Source organism: Lontra canadensis, unplaced genomic scaffold, assembly GCF_010015895.1.
Source record: "Lontra canadensis isolate GAN:19392208 unplaced genomic scaffold, GSC_riverotter_1.0 scaffold187, whole genome shotgun sequence".
In the NCBI taxonomy this organism is placed as follows: domain Eukaryota; kingdom Metazoa; phylum Chordata; class Mammalia; order Carnivora; family Mustelidae; genus Lontra; species Lontra canadensis.
In genome coordinates, this window is record NW_022631181.1 from 1,040,669 (window position 1) to 1,065,479 (window position 24,811).

General features: G+C 41.4%; 1 protein-coding gene across 2 annotated transcripts in view; it reads left to right on the forward strand.

Annotated features, from left to right (window-relative positions):
- Window positions 1–24,811, forward strand: part of CORO1C (coronin 1C) — a 76,407-nt gene that overhangs the window by 32,345 nt on the left and 19,251 nt on the right. For both annotated transcript variants that reach the window (XM_032847370.1, XM_032847372.1), the window contains exon 3: window positions 15,456–15,578. In XM_032847370.1, coding sequence (XP_032703261.1) covers window positions 15,456–15,578 — 123 coding nt within the window. The remainder of the gene's footprint in view (window positions 1–15,455; window positions 15,579–24,811) is intronic.

Sequence of the window (24,811 nt, forward strand, 5' to 3'; positions counted from 1 at the left end):
CTTCAAATCACAGTGAACCTGTAAATCCTAACTTAAAACAAGGGTGGGGGGAATTAATTAGAATTCTGTGCTCTTGATCTCTTAACAGTCCTTAGGTGGAGGGTACAAATCGGAGGGCTCCCATCTTCCCTAATTGCTTTCTCCCTTCCTCCCTTGACGATTCTTACTTTAGGCTATTGGAGCGATGGCTGACTTCATCCTCCCAGTAACTGCCTCTGAGGTAGCTCTGCGCTGGGCTCTGGAGGGCTGGGTGTGGCCAGGCCTCTGTCGCCCTTTTGGTTAACTATCCCCTTCTAGCTTCTCTGGTATGGCTGTGCAGTACCTTCTTGCACGTAGTTACTTTTCTCCCATTTGTTTTTGGAACTGAGTGTAGGAATATTTGAAACATGGCTTTATATATGTCTGTGAGCTATCTTTTCAACTCATCTGGTAGTCTTTCTCAGGTAGGGTTTTGTGAAAGAATTCAATCCCATGGAAAATCATTTCAGTAACTATTTTCTTAATTCTCTCAAGGATGGGGCATGCTATGCCTTCTAGATGCATGGGAGAGAAATTAATTCAGTACATATATATTTGCTGCCTTAGAGCATTAGGACTTAATTTTCTCATAGAACCTGGGCTGCCAAGGTCTGTTTTAGAGTGTTATTCTGTCATATTTATTGAAGAAATCTTGATTCATTTCAGTCAGAATTCTAAGTACCTCTTCTTACTGTTCAGTATCCAACTCAGATGTTATTTCTGATTCACTGAGTCAGTGAAAATCATCCTTTGGCTTCCCTTGGCTGCTTATCCATGCTGCTGGTACCACGTCCTGCATCATTCCATTGTACTGTAATATTTTTGTAGCCACTTAAAAGATAAGGGGAGAATGATTACAGTTATATTCTCTTGATCTCTTGACATTCACTTGGATGGAAGATGCAAACCAGATGGCCGTTTGTGTGCTAGACCTCCAGGATGGCCTCCAGAGATTCTCACCTCCTTCTATTCATGCTGTAGTGTGGTTTCCTCCCGCATTAAACAGGGCTGAACTCTGTAACCACTGGGATATGCTGGATTTGATGGCTTGTGACTTCTGAGACTAGGTACTGGAAGCATGTTGGCTTCTACTTTGTCTCTCTGGGATGCAGCCTGCTTTGAGGAGACCTGAGCAGTTCTGTGGAGAGTTCCATGGGACCTTCCACTGATCGTCTGCGTTGCTTGACAACCCTGTGAGTGAGCTGTCTTGAAAGTTGGATCCTGTGGCCCCGGCTGACACATGACTCATGAGAACCCTGAGCTAGAACCACCCAGATAAGGTGCTTCTGAACTCCTGACCCCCAAACTATGAGACAATAAATATTTACTCTCATAAGCAGCTAAGTTTTAGGGTAAATTATTAAGCAGCGATTTGATAACTAATTCATGTATTCTCAGAATATAGCTCTTGACTCATCATGTTAGGTCACACAATGCATGAATAAATGAGTTACTTACAGTCACCTAAAAGGCCTTCTGGGAGTTTTAGGCACTCTTTGCATATATCTTTCAAACTTTCTATACAGAAAATAAATATATACAGATACATTCTTAAATAAATCTTAAATGAATAATTGAAAGGTTCTATACAGTAGCAAGAGGTTCTGTACAGTAGCAGTCTTATCTTATGGCAAGATTTGGTTATCCTGTGTTCCATGATACTATCCTATAACCTAAAAAGATTGTGTTATGAGGTCATAGTCACTGTCCTATGTATAACTTCAAATTATGTTATTTGTTTTTGGGAAAAACTCTGGAATGTTAATGATGGTGGGACTGACAGTGGTTTTTATTTTCTACTTTATCATTACCTGTACTTCAAAATGTTTTGCAGTGAATTTATTACATGTAAAGATTATTTTAAAAAAATTATCAGTAATATTATCAGAGCATGTATAAAGAGCTAATTGTTCTTTAGGCCTTAATGAAGTCTAAAACAGTACTTTAAAAAAATCATATTCGTTTGTTCACATACTCATTCCTTAGATATTTGAGTACCTCCTTTGTGCCAGGACCTGTGTTGGATTCTTGGTCTTAAAAAGCTTTGGTAACAGTTGACTTTGATCTCTTTGATGGGGAGCGTTGTGTGTACATAGAGTTCTCTGACACAGTGATGAGAGATGAGTTCCAACTGAGGCTCTTTTTTTTTTTTTTTTTTTAAGATTTTATTTGTTTATTTGACAGACAGAGATCACAAGTAGACAGAGAGGCAGGCAGAGAGAGAGATTGGGAAGTAGGCTCCCTGCTGAGCAGAGAGCCCGATGCGGGACTCGATCCCAGGATCCTGAGATCATGACCTGAGCCGAAGGCAGTGGCTTAACCCACTGAGCCACCCAGGCGCCCCCCAACTGAGGCTCTTAAGTCAAGGAAGACGTCACAGAAAAAGTTCTGCTGGAATTCAGGCTTCTCCTGCGTGTAGGAACTAGGGATGAAACAGAAGAGCTCAGCTGATTTGCTAAACTGATGAATTTGAAGAGGTGCTCAGTTCCCAGCAGGACAGAGAATGAAGTGGGAGCCACATTCCCCCCTCAGATTCTAAGATCTCTGGGTGTAGAGATGGGCGTTCAGTGAAACTGGTGAAATGGAATGTTCAACTGGAGGGATTAAGAGGAGGTGAAGGATAGCTTTTTGGTAGAAAAGCCATTTCTTTTGTCCTTTTTGTCCCATCACGTCCATTGTAAATAGTGCAAAATTAGTGTTTTCCTCCATCATTATATGGAGAAGAACCAGAAAATAAGCAGCACTCTTCCACATTTTAGGATATTGTTGTAACTGGATCCACATAGCATCTTTCTTATGTCTTCTTTAGGAAAAGGCAACGACTTCATGTCATCTTCATAAGAATATGACTCCAAAATGACCTCAGAATGTGCTTGGAGGGTCCCCTTCCTAAATGGTCTGAGTCGATGCACAAGTAGGGTTGCTGTCGCACCTGTGTTCTGCAGGTGTGGGGATTGAAGCTCAGACTCAGTGTGGGCTCAGAGCTCCAGGGTCTTTGTGGATTAGAACCTGGGCCTCTTGGTCTATTTGATTTGTACATTTGTATTTTTGAATAACATTTTCCCCCCACTGAGTGTGAAAGATTTTTTTTGGTGGGAGAGGTATAGAAACTATGGTCTAATTGATACTTAATCCTTTGCATTCCTTCTTTCTCTGCCATTAGAATGCTTAATAACAAAAACACTAGCTTGTCAGGGCTTTGGTTCTGTCAGCTCTGAGAATTATCTTAAGGTCTGGAAAGTACTGGACCTGTTCCCTGCCTCGAGGAGACAGCCACAGTGAGGAAACCGCTGCCCTTCACATTATGGAGCGCTTCCTTTAAGCGCCAGGCACCGTGCTGATAAGTGCCTTCTTTCATGGACTAGTTCAAAAGGAATGGCAGTCTCCCGATGGCGCTTTTCTCTGTGCCCCCCCCCCCCCGCCCCCATCACTGCTGGCACCTGCTGGATTTGCATTGGCTGCATCTCCCCCTTACTGCACACTGCTGACAGGCAGTTTTCATTCCCACAAAAAGCAGTGCTCCAGTTTGGACAAGGGTAGCAATGCCAGTAGCCCTTTGTACAGATGTGGGCGTTTGGCACATGGTCGCTTTGGTGTGACGGGCAGGGAATTTTATTCATTGCCTGTGTCCTGATGTGTCACGGGATGCCCATTCACTGCCTCCTGAAATAGACGCTGTCTGATGCGCGGAGCACCTTACACTGTCAATTGTATGGGCGGTGAAAGGCTGCGAGGCGGGGGTTAGGGGGGTGGAGGATGCAGGGGGACGGCACCAGGTGCAGAACAATGACTTCCAAATTATGTCACGAGCTGCCAGCCGCACGAGCACTGCACGGCCTCATTACCACATGAAGTGCCACAGAAGGGCCCTTTCATTTTCTCCCAGTGACTGTTTTCCACAGTCTTGCTATGGGGGCTTTTAGGGGGGATACCCTGCTCACCCCCAGTTAACAATGGAGCACAAAGTCCTGGCAGAAGGAACCTCACAATGTACCCTGGGGCTATTTTTGATTACAGTGAGTGGTTGTGACTCAGAGTGTGCCCTGGCCGATGACGGCTTCCACCCTCCCCTCCCAGTCCTCCTCCCCTGGAGATGAGCAGGCAGCCTGTCCTTTGTACGTTTCCTTGGCTGGCTTCTCCTGCTGCTGCAGTTCGCTGATATGTCCACAGCAGCCGGCTTGTAGGCCTGACAGGGCTCTGACAGTGGTTTTTACCATATATGGCCATCAGAGCTCTGGGGCTGTCAGCTGGCCAGGATAATTTCCTTCCTTTGCTTTGATTGGCTGCTTGGTGGCTCAGAGAATGGTGGGATCTGGGAGCATTTGGTGAAGGGAAGCCACTGAGTCAAGTGCAAAGAACGTTTAACTCTTTGCTGATTTTCTGGAGCTTGAGTCTGTGCTGAGCACACAGGCAAGTGCTGTTAGCAAAAGCCCTCACTGTGTAAACATTATAACCAAAGTCTGGCAAAGCAGTTGAGAAAAGGTTTCCAAACACATGTTACTCTGAAATAGACCTAGGGTTTAATGGACAAATACCTACAGTCCTGATTTGTCCAGAAGCCTCCTTTATAACCATATGTAGCAAATTTTCTGCTGCCGAGTTGAATATCTGTACTTGGTGGGGTGGGACCTGAGTGGAGTCCAGGGGAAGCGGAGCTGGGAGGGTGAGTGGTGGAGCACGTGTTGGCTTTCTTAGAGGACCAGTGACTTGGGTTTCTTATCTGGCTAAGCTTTTAAGTTGTGAGTAAATGATACAGTCTACAGAACTGGGTCTCTACTCCCATCCTCCTGCTGTTCATAACTACTGCACGAAGAGAACTGCAAGGCATTTACCTTTAAAAAAAAGTTACAGTATTTTTCTGGTTTTCATCTCTACTTCCAGGAGGGTGGATTTTTATTCTGAAGCTTGTGCGTAACCCCCTGCAGGGTTTGGACTGAAAGGGGGTAGCTCTGGAGTTCTTCGTCATTCACAGAGGGTCCTAGGGGAGAAATCCCCAGTGTCATTCACTGAATACAGGGGGTTAGGCAACTGATTACTCTCCTTTCTGATGTGAAATTGAACAATTTGTTTTAATTTCCTGTATTTGCACTGAGGTCAGTAGTTATTTTGCTTTTTCAGCTTTTGCTTTTGAGCTGAATTTTATGTTGACTAGGTTCTACCTCATCCTGGATTCCTAGTTTGTGTTTATTTTCAGACCAGAAGTATGTGGAATTTTGTGTCTCTAGTGATGAGGTTTTCACTTTACAAATTGTTAGGAAATACAGTGTCTCTGTGCACTATGGCATATTTAGGCGTGGTTGAGCAAGGAAACGTTAACTTCCAGTGTTTTGCTTTCTCATTTTGAAATCCATAGTTTTACAGTAACTTCTTTCATATTCTTAAGACTTTTAAAATGGTCTACGTGGTATTAGACCCAGGTTTTAAAGAGGACCTATGATGCCAAATAATTTGCTTGGCATTTTTTTTTTTTATGCCCATAAAGCCTGTTCTTTGCTCACAGGCAAATGAGCTCTCTACAGAGCCACACTGCCTCTCTCTGGCAGCTCTAGGATCTCACTTCCTTGACAGGACTGGGTAACCCAATCTGTGTGCTTGATTCCAGGGCGCCTCTGCTTACCCTTTTGGTTCCCTTAAAGTAAAACCACACCAGGCTGTATTAGTCCCGGGTGGGGAGCTGCCCCTCTCAGTGGCCAGCTTGTCAACAAGACATATATTGTGTATCTCAGTCTTGCCGGTCTGCTGTAGAAGTCCGTGTCATGTTCTCTGTGCCACTCTGCTATGTCCCACGATCACAGACTCTGTAGCTTCTTCATGTGGAGCAGTAGGGCCTGAAGAGATTTCAACAGAACATGTCTCCACATAAATAATACTGATAGAAGAAAAAGGAAGTTGAAAAAAACTTCAGTTGACATCCTTTGAACTCTGCACAGTGTGAATGGAGCTCTTATGCTTGGGCTGAAAACTTTTCCTTTGCTCCGAGCACATGTTTGACTTACCATTCTCCTTGTCGAGATTCAGAAATTCTCAGGGTATTACTCTGAGGCCAGTAAGGAGTCATTAACAGTGCCTTACAAAAGATCTTTTAAAGTACGAACAGAATGATAAAGTTATTGAACTCTGGGCATATAAAGTTATTTACCAGCATTTTTTCTCCCTAAAATATATAAATATGAAGTAGGGACGGAAAGTTTGGAAAATCTTTGTCTCTTGTTCCTTGAGTCAGGATAGGGAGGGACTTTTTAGGCATTTATATCCAAAGGTAGTGAAGTCAGGCTGGATAATAAGCACAGATTTCAAAGCAGTTGGATGAGATGACTGCAGATCAGAGGTTGGAAAGGCGCTGGGAAGCTGCCGTGCAGAACTGGATGAGGGCGACGGTGTGGACTGCTGTCAGAAGCCCACACCCTGGAGCAGTGTGGGTCTGCATGACTGAACTCTGGGATGTCAGCTAGAAAAACCTTGTAAGAGGGATAAGTGGAGCATCTTAAAGGAGAATACTTGATTTGACTAGTGGAATTAACATGTGTCACCTTTCAACACTGTGGAAGTTTATTAACTTTTTGGAGACCTATAGGTTATTGTGAGAAACAGTAAGCCTGATGCTCAGCGTTCTGTGTGGCTTTAACAAAAGCGCACATTTGAAGGACCCACTAGATGCTCCCTAGCCCCAGTTTGGTAGCATCTTCAGCCTCATACTGAGCAAGCGAACATGTGGATCGAAAACGTTTATCACTTTGGGGGTGGTTGTTACGTTAAGAAACAGTCATTCTGAATGATCTTTTATAGAATGCAGAAGTCATGTGGGCAAGCTTCCCAGTGCTGAATTTTGAGAGTTTGGGAGAGTGAAAATGTGTGCAGGTTCCTTTGATATACTATCAGCTCCTTTAAAAATACATTGCAGAGGGGTGCTTGGGTGGCTTAGTGGGTTAAAGCCTCCGCCTTTGGCTCAGGTCATGATCCCAGGTTCCTGGGATAGAGCCCTGCATTGGGTTCTCTGCTCAGCAGGGAGCCTGCTTCCTCCTCTCTCTCTGCCTGTCTTTCTGCCTACTTTTGATCTCTGTCAAATAAAGAAATAAAATCTTAAAAAAAAAAAACACATTGCAGAGTGGAGCTCCTTTATAGGAACAGATGTGTGAGAAGACTTCTGTACACTTCTGTACATGTGTCTTTAGAGTTTCTTGATTGCACAGTACTGCCCTTGGCATGTAGGATGAGTGCACTTTGTGCACTTCTAAGTATGGATTCCTTTTTGACATGAGGTGTGAGAAACTAGTAAGATACACTGTGATATGTAAGTGGCAGAAGTTACAGTTTACCATCGAAATTGATGGGAAGTGTCTTTAACAACTAGAAATGTCATGTCATAAGAGTTACAGTGAATTTGGTATGCCTCAGGAGGAATGTGTTTGCAAGGTTATTTAAAATCACAAACATTCCTTCTTAGAGCAGTTAGATAATGTATTTACTGGTGCTTAAATTTTGCTTTTTACTTCCCTTCCACAAAAATGCCTTTTGGAGGAAAGTGTTGCCTAACTCTGGATTTAGTTGAAGCGTCAGTTTCCAGGAGCTCTTTTGAGTTTTGTGGCTGTTTTGAAAATTTTGAGAACTTTCCCCAAACCCAGAGTAAATGATAGTGCTAGTGTCTAGGTGGTTTTCTGCCACTATGAGGGTTGCTGGCTGGAACATGTCAAAGCCATCAGCCTCAGCTCGGGCCAGCCACATGGAAATTGTGCTGTCACACTCTCCCCTGTGCCAGCTGTACATACACTTTGGAGGCTGAATTTTCCCTGGGGCTCATGTTGCTGGGCCCTGGGCAGGCTGCTGGATCTTTTAGATAATGGTAGTCCGTAAGCCAGTGCCCTGACCTATTTCACTAATATGTCACAAGTGTATGAACTAGGCACAGGGCCAGCGCCCTTGGTAACCTTGGTCATTTTGCTACTTGAGTTGACTTGCTGGCCATTCCCACCACTTGGAGTTTTAGCTAGAGAGGTACAATAAAAGCTCTTTTGTGACAAGTGGCAGGGACTAGTAAGTAATTGATAACTTTTTAAATATTATTTAAAGCAGGGAGTCTAAATGGTGGCAGATTGTTCTCAGCTAAACTTGCAATTCCATGGTAGAAAATGAGTGATACTCTAGATGATGCAGCTGATGTGTGACACATCCTTAAGAAGACGGTGACCTGACTAGTTAGTAAATGAAATTAATCTGTATGTAAGTCTTGGAAAACGGATAGGTGGTACTTAAAATAAAGCACCATTTAGTTGAAAAAAAGGGGGGGGCATTAAATTCTTGTAACTCTTTTTTTCTAACCTCAACATTCACTTACATGTGCTGCTTAGAGGTGCAGGTGAGCTGTGTTGTCCCCATGACTGGCAGTGGGTGTCCCTTCTGAGTGGTCCTTCACAAGCCAGCAACTAGACGTGGATGCCTCGGTCTGTTCACTGCATGACGAATGAGGACGTGTCATGTGTGTGAACGAGAGATGCGTTTTCACTAGATCCTCGTGCACAGTGTTTCTCAGAAATGATGCGTCCACATCTTTACCATATAAGGCCAGTATTGTATGGTTTCCTCCAGTTTCCATGCACTCGCGCTCTCAGCAGTTTATAATTGCCCAGCTCTGCCCTTTTAATAATGTACTCATTGGATAAAATATGTTGTGCTTTTCTTTTGATTGATTTTGTTATGGGTAAGAAGCTGTTCAGTGGTGTAAGCCCTTGAAGTCGAGATAGCTGACCCTGAGTTGTGTGTGGTGAGCCTCCTGTCTGTGAAACAGTCAGTGCACATTTAAAATGCCAGTTCTCGCATTGCTTCCCTTTTTCGTTCTTTACCACTATCAGACATTTAGTCGATTCCCTTTTTGTTCTGCTGCAGTGTGATGCTACTTTCCCTGTTTTACTTGTTGTAAGGATTTGTGATGATGTTACAACCAGAGGAAACAGCTGTTGGCAGGATACCATTTTTTATTAACTCTGTTTCTGATGACCAGCTGCCAGTAATTTTAACATGACTTTCATGCCTTTTTCACAACCCGTAGCCTAATGGGAATTTTCTTTCCCTATGAAAATCTTGTATGGCTGGCTGGTCAGTGATGTTCAGATCTCCCCTTCTTCACTCCATCTCTTTATTTAGAAAACGGGGATAATAAAGTTGCTGTATATCATAAAGCAGCTTTGTGAGAATGAAGATCTAAAGGTCCTAGCATGAAATACAAGCATTCTAAAAGTGTTAGCTTTTTTTTTTTTTAATTCAATTTGTTTGCTTGTTTATTTGAGAGAGAGTTCTCTCTCTCACATGCACACAAGCAGCAGGGCTTAGGGGGGGATGGAGCATAGGGAAAGGGACAAGCAGACTCCACACTGAGCACAGAGCCTGACTCAGGGCTTGATCTCATGACACTGAGATTATGACCTGAGCAGAAAAAACCAAGAGTTGGACCCTTAACCAGCTGTGCTACCCAGGCACCCCGAGTGTTAGCTATTCTTACGAGTACTTGTTCTCGATAGGAAGGAGGGCAGTTGGTGGCAGTTGCTCTTTAAATGACATTCAAGTTCCTGTGAAAACGTTAGGCTCTTGAGTACTTTGATGCTTTGGACTTGTGGGCACTAAGCCGAGAACGGCAGCTAGGCTTACTATTATTCTTAAATGTCTGACTTGACTGAGCAATACTGCCACTAACTTTACACGAGGATTGTATAATTTTCACCTTAAAAAGAAAGTCATTTCATAAGCTTCTCAGAATTAAGAATAACTTGTGTTAGTACTTCCAGATTGCCCTCAAAATTACTGTGTATCTGAACAAAAGCTCTTTTTAACCCAGATTGGAAAAAATTATTTTGTGTCCTTGGAAGTTCAAAGTTTAGTGACTATACTTTGCCGTCAAAGATGCCAGACGTGGTTTGCTAGGGAGAGTGTTAGGGTGCAAGGACTCAGATAAAACAGTTCAGATAGACAAACATTTTTACCTTGGGAGTGAAGATTTTTTAATGTAAAGTTAATAATAGTACATTCCTGGGTGCAGGATAACAATACATTGGTGTGTTTCTCCACTCTATTGCATTTTAATTATTTTTTTAAAAAATAGGAAACAAAGTAAGAGGACACTCACAAAGTTACCGGCAAGATTAAACAGATGTTAATATTTTGCCCTGTTTGTTTCATACCTCCTGTTTTTGAAAAACAATAAAGTATAACAAATGTAGCTAAATTTCCATTCTTCCTTCCTCCTCTTCTCCTTCACCAGAGGTAACCATTTCCTCAAACCTGGGATGTGTACTTTCATTACATGTGTATCTATCTGTCTATAGGTTATTATAGGTTATTATTTTATATGGGTTAAACTTTTATGTAAGTGATACTTATTTCCATACCAGGAAAGCAAATTGCTCTCTGCTTTTTTCACTATTCCCAGCAATGCTGCAGTTAATATCCTTTCTGTGTAAAACATGGGAACCTTTCTTACCCACAGACCACCCGGTGCTCAGGGGTGGGCATCTTCACCTCCACCTGTTTCCAGATTGCTCTCAAAAGGTATTGCAGCAGGAGACTGTCCTGTGAGTTCCTGTTTCCTGACATCCTTGGCAACACGTGTATTAGACGTCTAAATTGTTGCCAGTTTTAATAAGTCTACAGTGTTACCTGACCATTTTAATCCGTAGTTCCCTGGTTACCAGGGAGAGCAGTATTTTTTCTTAACACCTATAGGCTGTTTAGGTTTCCTTCCCTGGGAATTCTGTGCTCATACCATTTGCTGTTATTCTATTAGGTTATTTGTTGACTTTGTCCAGTCTGGATGTTGCATATATATTTTCTCTGTCTGCAGCTTGTCTTTCCATTCTGATTATGTTTTTTGAGAACAACCCACACTGCAGAATTTGGTTAGGTGGTGGTTGTTGCGGTTGTTGAGTTTGCATCAGTATTTGTCATTTGGCTTCCATTTATTCGTACACTGTCCTTTGTGTCAGGGTGGACATGCCTTACGTAAGGAGTTCAGTGGTGTTCCTCTTTTCTGTTCTCTGGGAAGTTTTGTCTGAGGTCTCTTCCTGGAGTGTTTGGTAAAGCCCTCCAGTAAAACCGTCTGGGCCTAGTAGCTTTTGGTGTTCATGATTGACTGGGAGGTGGGTAATATGTGGACTTCTGTTCCTGGTTCTTTCATGGTTTGGGGTCTATTCTGGGTTTTTTTTGTTTTTTTTTTTAAGATTTTATTTATTTATTTGACAGAGATCACAAGTAGGCAGAGAGGCAGGCAGAGAGCGAGGAGGAAGCAGGCTCCCTGCCGAGCAGAGAGCCCGATGCGGGGCTCGATCCCAGGACTCTGAGATCATGACCTGAGCCGAAGGCAGTGGCTTAACCCACTGAGCCACCCAGGCGCCCCTATTCTGGTTTTTTATTTACTGAAAAAGTTTTGATTTTTTTTTTTTCTAGGAGATTGCCTATCCATCTGATGTTTTCAAATTTATTATCAGATGTTACTCCTAGTATTTTCATGTCTTGTCAACTTAGACCGTATTTGTAAGTTACATGCTTTTTAAAATTACTGGTATTAGTGCTTTCTCTCTTTTCCTGCTCTGTCCTTTTGTATCACTTTGGCTTATTATTTATTTCTTGTTAATTTCTTCTCATAATTTTACATTCTTTGAGTGTTTTTGTATGTTCTAACTTCTCTTTAATTTTCAGACTTTTGTATATATGCATTTAAGGCTACTGATTTTCCATTAAGGAGATCTGTTTTAGCTCTTTCCCACAAATTGTTGTGTGTTTATTCATCAGTTTTAACTTTTTTCTATTGGCCATTATAATTTTCTGTGTGAAGAATTTAATAAATTTAGAACTTTTTCAGATGCCTTGGGGATTTGGGGTTTATATATTTTTCTATTAATTTTTACTTGAATTGCATTGTACTCTAAAAGTGGGCTACAGGATATTGATTCCTTGGTATTTTGTGAGATTTGCTTTGTGGTATCCTATTGGGTCATTTTAAAAAGGCAATATTTAATGTGTGCATGGAAAAAAATGTTTATTTTAAAATATTGGCTCCAAGGTTGGATAAGTCCATTAGATCAAGCTTGTTACTTGCTAGAGTCATCTATATTCATGCTAATTTTTGTCTATTTGCCTGAGAGTAAGTCTTCGTTAACATCTTCTAACATTATGGCTTTGTCATTTTCTCTTCCTAGTTCTCTCAACTTTTGCTGTAATTAGTTTGAATCTATGTAGTTAGATGAGTTAAAGTTCATAGTGTCTGTAGCATCCCAGTGAATTGTTTAAATGTTATGTAGTGATAGTAATCTTTAATAATGCATTGCACCTTAAAGTTTGTTCTAGCATGGCTGGATGGCACATATTTTTATACCCTTACCCTCCTTTAGTGACCTTCTTGGTTTTTAACTCAGTAGTTTATGATTTTTTAAACATGCCTTGTAGCTGATTTTAATCTAATCTGAGACACACCGTCTTTTAGCTGGTGGATTTAATATAATGTTCATATTATTTTGTATGCTGTATGTCATAATATAAAACGGACACTTGTGATTTCCATTACGACCTGTGTGAGCAGTAGAATGCTACGGGGTGGCAGGTAGTAGCGTCAGGGCTGGGTTACTCCCATGGCTTCTGTGAGGATGCAGGGAGGGAGAGAGGGAAAGCCACGTGGCTAAGGTGTTCTTTGGCATTTCCTTCTTTAAGGAACGACATGATCAGGGATATGATAGAGTGGGTCCCAGCAGTTGTTCATTTTGGGGTAAAGCATATGGAGCCTTTCAGGTGCTGGGAAAGTAGCAAGTCCTTTACTTTGTCTCCAGTTAATTCTCACAAGCTCTTACAGAAGGAGTTGGAACTGTCTCATTTTGCAGATGAGGAAATGAGGTTGGAAGATGAAGTCATTTGGCTGGGGCCTCAGCTGGAAAAGGATGGAGCCACGATGCCAGCCCAGGCCGTCTGGTTCCCAGCCACTCATGCTTTGCTGCCTGTCAGTGACCCAGAGGGCCCCTCCTTATAACAAACACCCCCATTCTATATAATGTGTTGGTTGGCATTTTCTTCTAGGATTCCTTTTTTGTGATGCAGTTCTGGAGATCCAAAAGGGGGTGAATCCAGTTTGCAAGGGGATGTGAGCATGTGAAAATCCCAGGCTTTTAGGTCTGTGGACAGGGCCATCTCCACACCTCAGTTTAGAATTATTCTTTCTCAGTAGAAAACTTTCCCACAGACCGTGACCCCCACAGGCCTGGTTGAATGCCCCGCTCTGTGTCCCTGCCACCCATGCCTGTCCTCCTGGAGCATGTCTCGTGCTGCACTGGCACCGGTGGTTTGATCGAACTCCACGTTCAGCCAGGATGGAGCTGCCCTGTTCACTTTTGTATCTCCAGTACTCAGCGCAGCGTCTGGCCCCTAGAAGTTCATAAGGGACACATATTTGTAGTTCTTAATGGTGGAGTAAATTAATATATTATGCTCATATGTATTATATATAGAACTAATAAGAAGTGGCAGTAGTTTTTTATTGAGTATTTACTATATTCTAGGCACTATACAGGCTTACCTCATTTACTGCACTTCCCACATACTGTGGTTCTGGTTTTTTTTTTTTTTTTTTTTTTTTTTTTTTAAACAAACTGAAGGTCTGTAGCAATCCTGTGTGGAGCACGTCTGTTGATGCCATTTTCCCAGCACCACTTGCTCACTTTGTGTCTCTCTTTCTCACATCTTGGTTATTATTGGAGTACTTCAAACTTTTTCATAACTGTTAGGTTTATTACGGTTTGATGATAGTTGACATTCTTTAGCAAGAAAATACTTTTTAATTAAGGTCTACACATTGTCTTTTTTTTAGACCTATTGCTATCACATGCTTCATAGATTACAGTATGGTGTAAATAAAACTTTTATGTGCACTGGGAAATCAGAAACTTCACCGGACTCACTTTAATTGCAGTGATATGGACCAGAACCTGGCAATATCTCTGAGGTGCACCTGAAATTAAATTTTTTGCATACCTTACACAGATAATTGTAATACTAAGTTATGGTTTGCCAAAAAACTTTATTTCATCTAGTCCCTACAGTAATCTTGGGAGATAGGTATTCTTGTTACTCATATCACAGGATGGATGAAGCTGAGAGAGATTGTATGACTTGCTTAAGGTCATCTGCTGTTGAAGTAATTGAGCCTGGAGTTGAACCCATATCTGTCCAACTGGATACTTTGGTCTTTGCGTTTAGCATACTGCTTCTCTGGAGGTTCCACAGTTGAGCCAAAGCGGAGAAATCATAGAATTTCTTGATCTTGAAAAATTTCCGAGAAGCCTTGCCTCACTGTTGTGATGACTTGCAGTAAGAGGAGAATAACAACAACAAAAAATAGGTTCAGTCTTGCTTGGCAGTGATTCCTTTTTGTATGACTGCTTTTAGAGCATATAGGACCTTGGCGTGGACTGGCATTAACCTGTTTCAAAAAGGAAATAGCTTTTATATATCTGTTGTTAACAATAGCATTTGTCTTGATTAACACAAAATCAGCACGATAAGCCAGATTGACTTGTTAGATTCAAATGTATAATAACATGGGCATATTGTGATGGCTGCTTTACCAACATTGAAAATTGTATTCTTAATGTGATGTGGACTAGATAATGGGTGGGATCCAAGCTGGTGTTAATTAGATCTGGCTGTCTTTTCTGTTGATTGAAGAGAGTGCAGAGACTGAGACATTAAAGTATGTCCTTTAGCCCCTGAGCAATAGCTAGAGCTTTTCTTTTGATTACCCTAACTTAGTGTGCTCACAGGATGCCATTCATTTCCAGAACTGGTAATTTATTATATTCAAGGGTATTAGTTAATTATATCAAAAGTTATATTTAACATTTTAAATAATACCAAGGGTTTTTTTAATAGTAAAAACACATCTGTAATTTACAAATTGTATTTTGGTGAAAAGATTTTGTATTTTCATTTGCTCTATTAATGTAGTCGATTAAATAAAACTTCTGTGGTTCTAGAAATTTGGATTCTTTTTTTTTTTTTAAGATTTTATTTATTTATTTGACAGACAGAGATCACAAGTAGGCAGAGAGGCAGGCAGAGAGAGAGGAGGAAGCAGGCTCCCCTCCGAGCAGAGAGCCCGATGTGGGGCTTGATTCCAGGACCCTGGGATCATGACCTGAGCTAAAGGCAGAGGCTTTAACTCACTGAGCCACCCAGGCGCCCCTAGAAATTTGGATTCTTATAATTTGGTGGAGTATGCTTGGCCGTCAATATTTCTAGAAATGCAGGTTGACAGTTCTACTAGTTGACACTGACTGATGTGAATGTCATCATATATAGGCCTTGGAGAGTTTGGGGTGGAGGTAGCAAAAGAAAAATGGGTTTGAGAGAGCACACAAACTCTTTGGTGTTGGTGTTTACTTAGGAGATTTGTTTCTCTCTCCTTTCAGACTGGTCGAATCGACAAATCCTACCCTACAGTATGTGGCCACACAGGACCGGTGCTCGACATAGACTGGTGCCCACATAACGATCAGGTCATTGCCAGTGGCTCAGAAGACTGCACGGTGATGGTAAGCTCCCAGGGTGTTGCAGGCACACAGGCCAGTGAGACCCACCCACCACTTCCAAAAAGAGTGTGTGTGCGGAGGCTGGAAAAGTAGAAAGTCATAGCGGTTCTGATTGTCCACTGGATTATACCCTGAGTGACATGAAAGCATATCTGTAGATAAGCCTCTTGTAAGCCCTTATATCAGAGACATTGTACTGTATTGTTTTTCTTCTTTCGTATGGGTGTGCGTGTGTACGTGCTTACTGATGTTTGTCACACCTGCTCTGTGGCATTCTGTGAATGCCATTGATCCACGAGTCCGCTCCCTCCCCCAAAAGGAGAGAAAAAACTGCTAACATGAATGGCATATTACAGTGGAAAGTTACACATAAAAAATGCCGAAGATTACACATAAAAAAAGGGATATGTAACAGATAACTGGGGAATAGTAAAGTTTTGCAGTGAGTTAAGTGTTTCTTTCCAAGCTAACGTCAGAAGGTATGTTCTATCGATTTGGACCCTCTTAAGAAAGTCCTTTTTCTGCAGATAAACAAACAACATCAAAGACATTTGAGTTCTTTACATTCCCTCATTTAGATTACAAAAGTAGAAATGTGTGGAACTGGGTTTTGGGATACTTTTTAACCAAAGCTGCTTATTCTTGATTATGTTCTTCTTAGCCTTAAAACGTAATTATAGGTTTGGATCAATTCTTAATCCTAGCCCAAAGTATGTTTACCATAAGTCCCTCTGGGGAGTAATGCCCTAAGGGCAGAAGTCAGTGAAGGTGTCTCTCTGTCAGATGCAGCAGTCTTCTACATGTCCGGTGCAGGACTTGGAGACCCACACTGCTATTATTTCCCTCTTCATTTTCTGTCGCCTGAGCCAGACTTAGGAACATTGTGTGGAAAGTTTTATTAATTAAAATTATTTTACATAAATACAAATTAATTCCTGAACTGTGTCATTTAAACATTTACCCATTTTTCCTCATGGATTTTTGGCCGAGGATAACTCCTCCTGTGATCTCATAATTTTGGCAGCTAAGTCATATTATAATGAAATATGCTGCTGTTAAAAGGAATTGTTCTGCTTGGTGTGCCTTGCTAAATTGATCGTTTTCATGACTGCAGACACATTTTACTAAGGGAAAGGAACATTATTGAGACCACTGATGCCAGAATCTTAAACTGAGACTTAACTTCTCTTAGGAAGCGGGTTTGATTCATCTTCAAAAGAAACCCCTTTTTTGTTCTAAAACATGCTAAGCAGGGAAGAAAGTTCAGTGGAATGAATACCCTCTCACCCCCACCCAGGTCAGGAAATAGATCTTCACCCTCCTTCTCAGACTCTTCCATGTGCTGCATCCCTGTCATAACCCTTCCCTCCCTCCCTCCCTCCCTAAAGTAACCACTACTCCCACTCTTAAATACTTAACTTCTTGCTGTTCTTCATGGTTTTAATCACCTCAGCAAGCATTTCTAGACAGTGTAGCTTAGTTTTGCTGGCTTAAAGAACTTGATTTGTCTTCTAAGTCTTTCGTATATCTTGTAGGTTCCTCCTCCATTATTTTCTTGTCCTTAACAATGAATCTAATGAAGCCTGACCTTAGACTGCACCTTTCGCTATCTAGTTTTTGGTGATTGCACGCTAATGGTGCAGTTCAACATGCTCCTCTGTCCTCTGAATTCCCTGCAAATTGGCAGCTGGATCCTAAAGTGTGATCAGATTCAGGTTCGGTCCTTTCAGCAAGACTGTATAGTTGGTGTTAATGTTCTTCCTTCAAGAGGCCGATGATACCAAGATGTCTAGTCTTTGTTCTTTTTTGATTTGTGCACTATCTGTGCTCACCACTCCGATGCCACAAATCATTAGGGGGTCACGAAATGGTAATGTTAAATTCTGTTATTTTGTTTTCAGTTTTTAGCTGGTAAAATTGTAATTGATTGCCCAGTAGTACTGTTCAAATAGGAAAGTAGGATAGATGTTTGATTCTTTCCTTTTATTTACCCAGTTTTCAAGATAATGAATTGGTTCTCTGTTTTTCTCAGAAGATGACTGGTTAGGTTCTCCCCTCCCCCACCCTCTACCCCTGCTTCCATTTCATTTTGAGCTCATGGATTTGAACATATTTAGTGGGTTTGATTCATTACGATTCTTACCTCAAAGCTCAGGTCATCCAGTCTTTGTTAGTGGGAACTTCTTCAAGTTTCCCCGAGTTCTTTTGACAAACCCTATTTGTTTTCGGTAGCTTCCCTGCTGTTTGGTATGTGAAGGTATTCTGGCTCATCTTGGACATCTCTTTACCCACACTTCATATCAGCCATTTCTCCCAGAAGCTCTGGCTTTTTTTAATGGAGAAATGGAATTTCTAGATCAGTCTGGGTGCTGGGAATGCTCATTGTTACCATGTGATCATTTGTTTTTAAAGATTTTATTTATTTGTTTGAGAGAGTGAGCAAGCCAGAGCGAGAGAAAGCACGAGTAGGGGGAGGGGGCAGAAGGAAAGGGAGAAGCACACTCCCCAGCGAGCAGGGAGCCCAGTGTAGGGACTCTGAAATCATTACCTGAGCCAAAGGCCCACGCTTAACCAATTGAACCACCCAGGCGCCCCTTTGGTGATCTTTTTTTTTCCTTCTTAAGACTTTGTAGTAAATGGGGCGGGTGGGGGGGGGGTGTGTGTACACACACACACACACTTTCAAGGATAAAATACGTTGTGACTTCATCTTAATAGTCCCTGTTCAAATTCTGGACTATCTAGTTGGTTTTTTTTGTTTGTTTTTTAAGATTTTATTTATTTGAGAGAGAGAGCACAAGTAGGCAGAGAGAGAGGGGGAAGCAGGCTCCCTGCTGAGTAGAGAGCCCAATGATGCGGGGCTTGATCCAAGGACCCTGAGATCATGACCTGATTTGAAGGCAGGCACTTAACCCACTGAGCCACCCAGGTGCCCCATGGACTATCTAGTTTTAACCTAACCTCTTGAATATTGCATCTTTATCTCTCTTCTTCCACACTGAGAATATGGGTACTAAAGAACTCAGAGGGTGAATTAGAGAGCCCTGCTCTGTCTTGTGTGCTTTCATATTATAGATACGACAGACTCAGCAAAAATACTGTTACAACCACCAGTTAATGATTACTAAAAATAGTTTTATAAAGCCACAACTTTTTACTTATGTCCACCTCTCTCTAGTCATTTAGATCATCTGAAGCTCCTTCCCTGGTGGATTCTAGACCCCAGGATGCTAGAACCCAACCAGAGAGTAATCCCTTCTGGGACAGGCCCCACACTGAGGAGAGACTGCAAAGAATGGAATCAAATAGAAAAGGCTCATGGAAACAGTACTTTTTAAGTCCTTCTATGTAGATAGTAGCTCCTCAGGGACCTTTAGATTTGGAGGTGAGTTTTTCTGAATATAAAATCTCAGCTCACATCATATCTAAATACATTATTCCATTTTCTTTTGGCATAAAGTGTTCCTGTCAAAAAAAATTTCAGATAATACAGTTCTCTCTCCTTTATAAACCATATATTCTTTTTGCCTAGATGTTCATAAGATTTTTTTTTCTTAGAATACAGTAATCTTGGTAGAATATTGTTGGTTATTCTGACTTGGAATTCCTAAGTTGATGGTATGTTCTTTCAGTATAGGGTTTCAGGACTTTTTTCTCCTTCCCAGAATGTTTTCTCAATTATAGTCCTTCATATTTGCTCTATTTTTTGGCCTTGGTTTTCTTCTTTAGGGGCTCCTCCTGTTAATCCATATGCTTTGTCTTCTTTATTATCTTCAGTATTGGTTAGTTTCTCTCCCAACTTTTTTTCGTGATCATTTATTTTAATTTTTTAATTAAAAATTTAGAAAATTAAAAAAAAAGATTTTACTTATTACGTATTTGAGAAAGAGAGAGAGAGAGACAGAGCATGCACATAGAGGGAGAGTGATAGAGAGAAGCAGACACCCCGCTGAGCGGGGAGGCCGATGCAGGGCTCCATCCCAGGACCCTGAGATCATGACCTGAGCCAAAGGCAGACTCTCAACCGACTGAGCCACTAGGCACCCCTAAAAAAAAATTAATTGAAATATAGTTGACACACTGTGTTTGTTATATTAGCTTCAGAACTTTAATCTTTTTTCTGCTTTTTACCTTTTATTTCTTGGGGGGCATTATTATGTTTTTGATAATGTGTTCTTTCTTGGTTAGTCTTCACTTCTAAAGTGATTTTTCTTTTGTATCTGATTTCAAAAAACTTTTGCCTCCTTTTGAGTTTTTCAAGTTCTGACTTTATTTTGTTTTGAAATAGTGATTGTTTTTCACTAGTTGAGGACACCTTCCTTGCATTCTTCTGTTGTCTATAGGACAATATTCTATGCCTTGTTCTCTTTGTTTCTTATAGTAATTTGGGGAACTTTGGCTTTTTTTCCTTATTTTTACATGCGTTCAGTGGTTAGGTGGCTCAGTTCATATAGCCAACCTAACTTCACAGAGCTCCCCCTTCTGTCCGTTTCAGGCAATGTTCAGCAGCATGGTGACTTGCTCCAAGATTTCCTGGCCTGCTTTTATTTGGCCTTTCTCATTCCTTGGTCCCTCTTATTTCTGTCCTTCTCAGATTTGATTCCATTCGTTGGAATTTCTCCTCATTGTGGGTCCTGTCTCAGAAAGAAGCCCTTTCAGTGGTTCATTTCGAGTATGGGGTCTAGACTGAGGTCTGGATTGCTCCAGCCCCTTCAGACTTTTGTATTTCAGGTTGCTGTCCTCACCTGCTGTTGGGTAGGGCAAAACCTTTCCCAGTGGCCCCTGCTTCTCTCATGTTGGCCTGTTATTCTCAGGTTTGTGAAGCACCCCAGTGCTGCCCCATGATGTTTCCACACAGAGACCCGTGATACACAGGTCATATGGCTGTTGGTGGTTTTCTTCCTTCCACTGCGTTTGGGGGTTATCACCTAGTTCTGGGTTTTTGTTCTGTTAATCTGTTTGCTCTATGTTTTTATGGAGAGACTTGAGAAGATCCCAAAACTGTGCTTGCTGCTGATGCCACCATCCTTCTGGAATTTTCTAATGTTCCCTTTTGTTGGTATTGCCAGAGTGAACATCTTATAAATTGAACAATGCTTTGAGATAAATCCTCCTAGTTTGTGTTTTTAAGCCCTTAAATGTGGCACTGATATTTTAATTGTTTAATATCCCCCAAATCATTTGTTACTATTATTGGGGCAATTACAAGAAGCTTTTATAACTTAACAGTTGAAGTGAAATTTTAAAGAAATAGCTGATTTTCTCCTACTCTACCTTCTCAATACCTCATTTTCCTCTTTGCCCTCTTGAAAGTGCACTGTATGATAGATAATCTGTTTCAAACACAGCACTGTTTTTCAGTTTTATTTTTAGTTTATTATTATATATTGCTTTATTATATATAATTTTATTATGACAATGATTTTTTTTTAAAGATTTTATTTATTTATTTGACAGACAGAGATCACAGGTAGGCAGAGAGGCGGCCAGAGAGAGAGGAAAGGAAGCAGGCTCCCTGCTGAGCAGAGAGCCCAGTGCGGGATTCGATCCCAGGACCCTGGGATCATGACCTGAGCCGAAGGCAGAGGCTTTAACCCACTGAGCCACCCAGGCGCCCCACCAATGATTATTTTTAAAGTAATTTTCACCTCCACCGTGGGGCTTGAACTCACTACCACCCACTTTACTGATTGGAGCCTGTCAGGCATCCCAATACCTTTTTTTAAAAAGGAGAAATGCGTTCAGTAAGTTTCCCAAGCCTAGGCTATTGTTAGTAACCCAGGAGCTACAAATAGTAGGTAGCATAACGAGGCCTCATTCTAGTAGGAGAAGAATCCCAAGATAAGCTCAACATGGGGGATTTGGAGCGCATGCAGGCTGCTTCCATGCCCTCAACCTCAGCTGCCTTACAGGTAAAGTAATAGTAACAATAACCACAGGAAGGAAGCTATACATATAAAACGTTTAGTATTTTTTCAGTATACCTGTAGTGGGTTCATAGCAGTAAGAATATCTTTAGCAAATACTCAGTTAAAAAAACACAATAGAACCACTTTGCCAAATGAACTGTAAGAGAATTAAGGTTTTTTAAGGTTTTTTGTTTTGTTTTGTTTTGTTTTGTTTGTTAAGAAAGAACATGTGCCTGGGGCAGGGGTGGGCTAAGGCTAGTGGAGCGAGGAGGGGCAGAGGAAGAGAATCTTAAGCAGGCTCCATGCCCAGCACAGGTCCTGTTGCAAGGGCTCCATCACACAACTCTGAGATGATAACCCAAGCTGAAATCAAGTTGGACGCTCAACCCTGTGCCACCCAGGTGCCCCTTCATTTATTTTGAAAGCTTTTTGTATTTATAGTTTTAATTCCATTAAGTCCTAAGCATTTAAGCATTGATTTGTTAATTTGGCAAGCATTGATTCAGTGACTGCAATGTCCTTTTGATTGTAGGTTTATGCTGATGGTATATTCATCTTTTACAGATGACTTTTTTTAATTTGGAAAAAAAAATTAGTTGTATTTCCTGTTATAAGAACAGCAGACAGCACTATACAGTAGACTAAGATTTTCTAAGTAAAATAATTTTTTTATTAGCATATAATGTATTATTTGCTTCAGGGGTACAGGTCTATGATTCATCAGTCTTAAACAATTCACAGCACTCACCATAGCACATACCCTCCCCAGTGCCCATCACCCAGCCACCCCATCCCTCCCACTCTCTCTACTCCAGCAACCTGCAGTTTGTTTCCTGAGATTTAAGAGTCTCTTATGGTTTGTCTGTCTCTCTGGTTTTGTCTTGTTTCATTTTTTCCTCTCTTCCCCTGTGATCCTCTGCCTGTTTCTCAAATTCCACAGATCAGTGAGATCGTAGGATAATAGTCTTCCTCTGATTGACTTATTTCGCCTAGCATAATACCCTCTAGTTCTATCCACATCATTGCAAATGGCAAGATTTCATTTTTGATGGCTGCATAATACTCCAGTGTGTGTGTGTGTGTGTGTGTGTGTGTGTGTGTGTGTGTGTATTTCACATCCTATCATTAATACAGATGACTTCCGGGATGCCTGGGTGGCTCAGTGAGTCAAGCCTCTGCCTTCGGCTCTAGGTCATGATCTCAGGATCCTGGGATCTAGCCCCACATCAGGCTCTCTGCTCAGCAAGGAGCCTGCTTTCTCCTCTCTCTCTGCCTGCCTGTGATCTCTCTCTCTCTCTCTCTCTCTCTGTGTCAAATAAATAAATAAAATCTTTAAAAAAAAAAGTACAGATGACTTCTTTAAGTGGTCTAAAAGTAAATTATATTGGTCTAGTTTACCTTTAATTTATTACTTTTTGAAGCAGTGTCTTACACTGGCAGAAAGCAATTATATAAATCCTCCTCCCGGAAATTATAATCTGCTTCTAGGTTTTCCAGACTTCTCATATTGTGAGTTCTTTTCTCCAACAATACCTTCTCATAGAGAGTTTTAAAGATTGTGGCTACTAAGTATTTGACTTGGAAAAAGTTTAGCTCCAAGAAAATACTACTGTTTTAAATAATACGAAGAGCAGCCAAGTTAAGTTTGGTGATTGATACTGACTCACCATTGTTCCTTATCTGCAGGGAGTAATCCAACACAAATGTAAGAAATGGCTGACTTAAACCGTGAGTTGCAGTCATCGTTTCTTCCAGAATCTGGGAGAGGGAAAGATCCTGGAAACAGCGTATTTGTGTTACCCGTTTCCGCCTAGCAGTTCAAAGGGACACTTTTCCCTTCTCCCAAATCAGTCTTACACTAGAAGTCAACAGAAGTAAACTCCCTATTTTGCACATCGTTGCTTCTGTGACAGGTTTTCCTAATAGAGTTTTTGCCTCTAAATACAAATGGGAGTGGTGTTGTCGTGGGTGAATCCCTCGGTGGTTCTCAGACTTCATGTTCTTTCCCCTTTGTGCAGATTGCAGCCCGGCCCTTTGCCAGCAGGTACTATAACCTGGGGACATTCGAGATGAGCTCTCAGTCCTGGATTTTCCCAAAACTAGTGTTGTTCTCACCGGCCTGGTTCGTGGAGGCAGTTTCTGTGGGGAAGCCTGTGGCTCTGCAGCTGCCGCGGGCTCGGTAAGCCCCCTCCTGTCTCTTGAGGAGGCTTCATTTGCCCTTTGGAATTGGTTTCCTTAGCATTTAAAAAGTGTAGGGCCTTTGGTGGGGAGTAGCCCTTTTTATGGCTAGAACTCTAGTACCTGGGGGCGATTAAAGTGGAGAAGCAGTGTCTGGAAACGCTTCGTGTGTGCTTTAGATTTGCCCTGTGTTTGAGACACAAAACCATCAATGAATTGTGCTTCAAAATTACTCTTCGAGAGAAACCCAAGTTCCTTAATTTTCATCACTTTTTTCTCTTTTCTTTTCTTTCTCCCTCTTTCTTTCTTTCTGTCTGTCTGTCTGTCTTTCTGTCTTTCTTGATTTTATTTTTAAGTCCTCTCTACACCCAGTGTGGGGCTTGAACTCACAGCTCTGACTGAGATCAAGAGTCACAGGCTCTACTGACTGAACCAGCCAGGCGCCCCATTCAGCACTTTTTTCTTACTGGAACTGTTCTATAGAACGGTCCTTTTTTACATTTTCAGAATTTCACATGTTGAAAAGGATTCCATTGATACATTAGTTCATGAACATGTGCTTCAAGTTATTTTTTTTTCCGGAACCATGATGGGTTTTTACTGATTGATTCACTTTTTCATCTGGAAGCCCTTGGGGAGTGATGACGTGTTTTGTTTTGTTTTGTTTTGTTTTGAAACACAACATTGCCATAGCAATGTCTAGTCCAAATAGAAAATTTGAGGAATACACAGTATTATTTAAAAATCAAAGCAAAAATTCAAATGGAGGAGAGAGAGAGAGCTTGTTATCCCTGGTGTGCTGAGATGCTCAGTGTGTGTACAGCAGAGGATGGTTGGTGCCTCTTTTCCTCTCCTCACTGACAGGTTTTTGAAAAAGCTCTTTGGTTTTAGAGTAGTGGCTTGAGCGGCTAGACAGGAAACAGAGAAAAGCTAATAGACCTGTGTTGAAATCAGAGCTGTTCTCCTTTGTGCTGATCGGTCTAGGCCTGTACTAGAGCTTTCACACATCATATCTTGGATGTAAATTAAATAGTTGGATACAGTGCTGAGTCAGTTTGAAGACAAGGCTTATGAAAGAAATTCTGGTGTTCACACCTAAAAATATATGCGTGGTTCTAGTAAACAGCAAGAAAAATAATTGTGAACATA